At 45.0% G+C, this 2733-nt stretch overlaps 1 protein-coding gene across 1 annotated transcript in view; it reads left to right on the forward strand.

Moving 5' to 3' along the window:
• Window positions 1-138: 138 nt before the first annotated feature.
• Window positions 139-2733, forward strand: part of LOC106520050 (WD repeat-containing protein 26) — a gene marked incomplete in the record, with an annotated part of 16278 nt that continues 13683 nt past the window's right edge. Inside the window, 1 exon segment of the mRNA XM_014011965.1 lies at window positions 139-820. Within this exon segment, the coding sequence (XP_013867419.1) occupies window positions 522-820 (299 nt within the window).

Raw genomic sequence — 2733 nt, forward strand, 5'->3', positions numbered from 1 at the left:
ATATTATATTATATTATATTATATTATATTAGTTTGAAATATAACGTTAGGAGTTATGTGGTCGTAAAGTTATTATTCTAATTCTACCCGGAAGCCTGCAAGTGTAGGAATGTCCGGTTACGTCAGGGCGTCGGGACTCCATTAGAGTTGCAGCTGTTTGGGGAGAAACATCAACAAAAACGGACTAACTGACAGTACGCTCCCAGCCCGACAACGAGGCCTTGAAGTCTGGAAGCGTAACCTTCATTTCCCACCCGGAGCTCCGTCGGCTTCTAACCACGGCCGCTCTCGGTGAGGAAACTCTGGCCTCCGCTTCCTCCTCCTCCGACTCGGACACCGGCGGAGCGTCGCCGCCCCCGCGGAAGAAGCACCGAGCCTCGGCGGCGGAGGGAGCAGGAGAGCCCGGGGCTTCAGCAGTTGGAACAGGCCTCTCTRGTGTTGTCTTGGGACTTGCTACACACTCTCAAACCACCTCGGCCATCCACTTCAACCGAAGTGTCGTTAACAACCTTAGCAGCAGTATGCAGTCGAACGGGGCAGGACAGGGACAAGAATCCGCGGAGCTTCCCTGCCTAAACAGCGCACAAAACGGGGAGTCTTCTTCGGTTGGTGGTAGCGGTGGAGGAGCCCATTCCAATGGGCTTCTGTCCAACACAGACAACAGTAACGGTGTCGGTACCAGCAACGGCTCTTCAGTCGGGCCCTGTTCGGGGACTTCGACATCGGAGGTCGGCTCGCTGAAGAAGAAGAAACGACTATCGCAAGCGGAGGAAGATGTCATACGATTAATAGGGCAACATCTCCACGGATTGGGGCTGAAGTAAGTTTTATGGAATATGTCAGTCGAGGGGAAACTTCCAAGAGTCTTTAACACTGGCTTTCAAAATATCAACTGACATTTATATCATCATTATGTCGTACGAAAGTGCGATTTTTTTTTGCAGGTAGTCTCGGCGCTATTAGCGCTTGACAGACACAAACATGGGGGATGGGGTAGTAAGTTAGCCTGCGAGCTCGGCAGTAGGTAGAAAGAAGGGGTCCATTTTGCACAATAACAGCAGTAGACTGCGCTGATGTGTTGAGTCCTGGCATAAAACCGTCACACAAACATGACACATTGTGCTATTTTCACACATATTACCCCCAAAACATTGTCGTGTCAGGTACGCCATAATTGTGCTAACAAAAGATGTGAATTTCGCACTGGATAAAGAAGCCATTACATCATCCGGTAGTTAGCAGCATTTATTCATACATTCATCAACTTTTTTTTTCTTTTTACGATCTGCGATGATATTACAGAGGTCCAATGTTTTTTGTATTGAATTATCCGGCTGCAGCGTCTAAATGGAGCTCTCAGGGAGGATTATGAAGTAGCTGAGTATCTTTTTTTTTTTGCGGTTCAGAGGATGTTGCGCAAAAAAAATTGCGGTGAAAATGAGATTATTGTATCAGCGTAGATTTTGCTCAGCAGGTTTTCGGTTATCTTTGTTTTCCAGCTTGGCTAGTGGAGGGGGGTCATTATTTTAATCTTATATTGCTTTTTTTTAGGAGTTTCACCCATTTACTGCACTTTAACATCTCGTGTAGCTATGTAAAACATAAACATTTCCCTATTTTTTTGAGTCATCATGTAAACATTGTCATTCCCTTCTTGGATAAAAGGTTCGATTTTTGTATCTGTGTCATTATGTGTCATAACCTGTGACGTTCATGTATTTATTTAAAGATAAAGCTCGGCACTGTAGGGACACATTTGTTCCAGAAATAAGCAGAATCAGATGGTTTCATGGYGGCTGTAGGAATGCAGCTGTTTTGGATGGAAAGCTGTGCTTGAATCTAATTATAGCATTGGAGGTGGGGGGGTTTCCAAATATCTATGTGTACTTATCTTTTTCAAACTGGCTGTTGTGATCGTCGTTTTGTAGCTCTGCCCAGGCTGATCTGTGTCAAGCTGAGAGGAGCTGTAGTCATTGCAAGGCTTCAAATAAAAACAGCCCAGTTGTCCGTACACAGTCAGTGGGGGTGGGAATACATGACACTGCCTCGCATGAAACAGAGCCCCTAGACTTCAGCCTGGGAAACGCAAGAAGAGAGATCAGCGTAGCAGTCAGCTGGATGAGAGGCTGAACACAAAGCTGCTGCGCCACTTTATTGATACCTGAGGATGATGTCATCATGCTGAAGGTGTCACCCATCCTACATTACCCCCCTACTCTTTTCGCCGCCTCGTTTTCATTATCTTGCACGGACATCTCGGTGGGTGCATTCATGGCGAATTCAGCCAAGAGCTGGTGTTTTGGACAGATGGTAACGGTTCATGGTCGACAGGCTTGAAAGGACGATGATGTCAACTGCAGAGAAAGCTCGCCTCGTGTTAATGAGTCTCCCACTGTCCACAAATCATGCTCTGGTCATGACACAGCTGCTCTGAGTTGATTTCCTCCGCAAACAGAAGCCTGTGGCGTCTTTCTGTTGTTAGCAATTAACACTATAATACACTATAATACAGTCCGTTGTTTTTAAAACGACTGTACAGATGCAAGATCAAATGTTCTCAGTGATTTTTAATGGTAATCGTGACTTTTTATCATTCTGCTGAAAGCTGGGATGTCACATTTGTGCCTAATTTCAAAGTCATCCACTTCTTTATTTCAATCAATCAATCAATCTTTATTCCAGACACAAAAAAGGTCCATAGTAGAAAAAAAAGGGTAAAAACAAAATAAGAGA

The sequence above is a fragment of the Austrofundulus limnaeus genome, unplaced genomic scaffold (genome assembly GCF_001266775.1).
Source record: "Austrofundulus limnaeus strain Quisiro unplaced genomic scaffold, Austrofundulus_limnaeus-1.0 Scaffold86, whole genome shotgun sequence".
In the NCBI taxonomy this organism is placed as follows: Eukaryota; Metazoa; Chordata; class Actinopteri; order Cyprinodontiformes; family Rivulidae; genus Austrofundulus; species Austrofundulus limnaeus.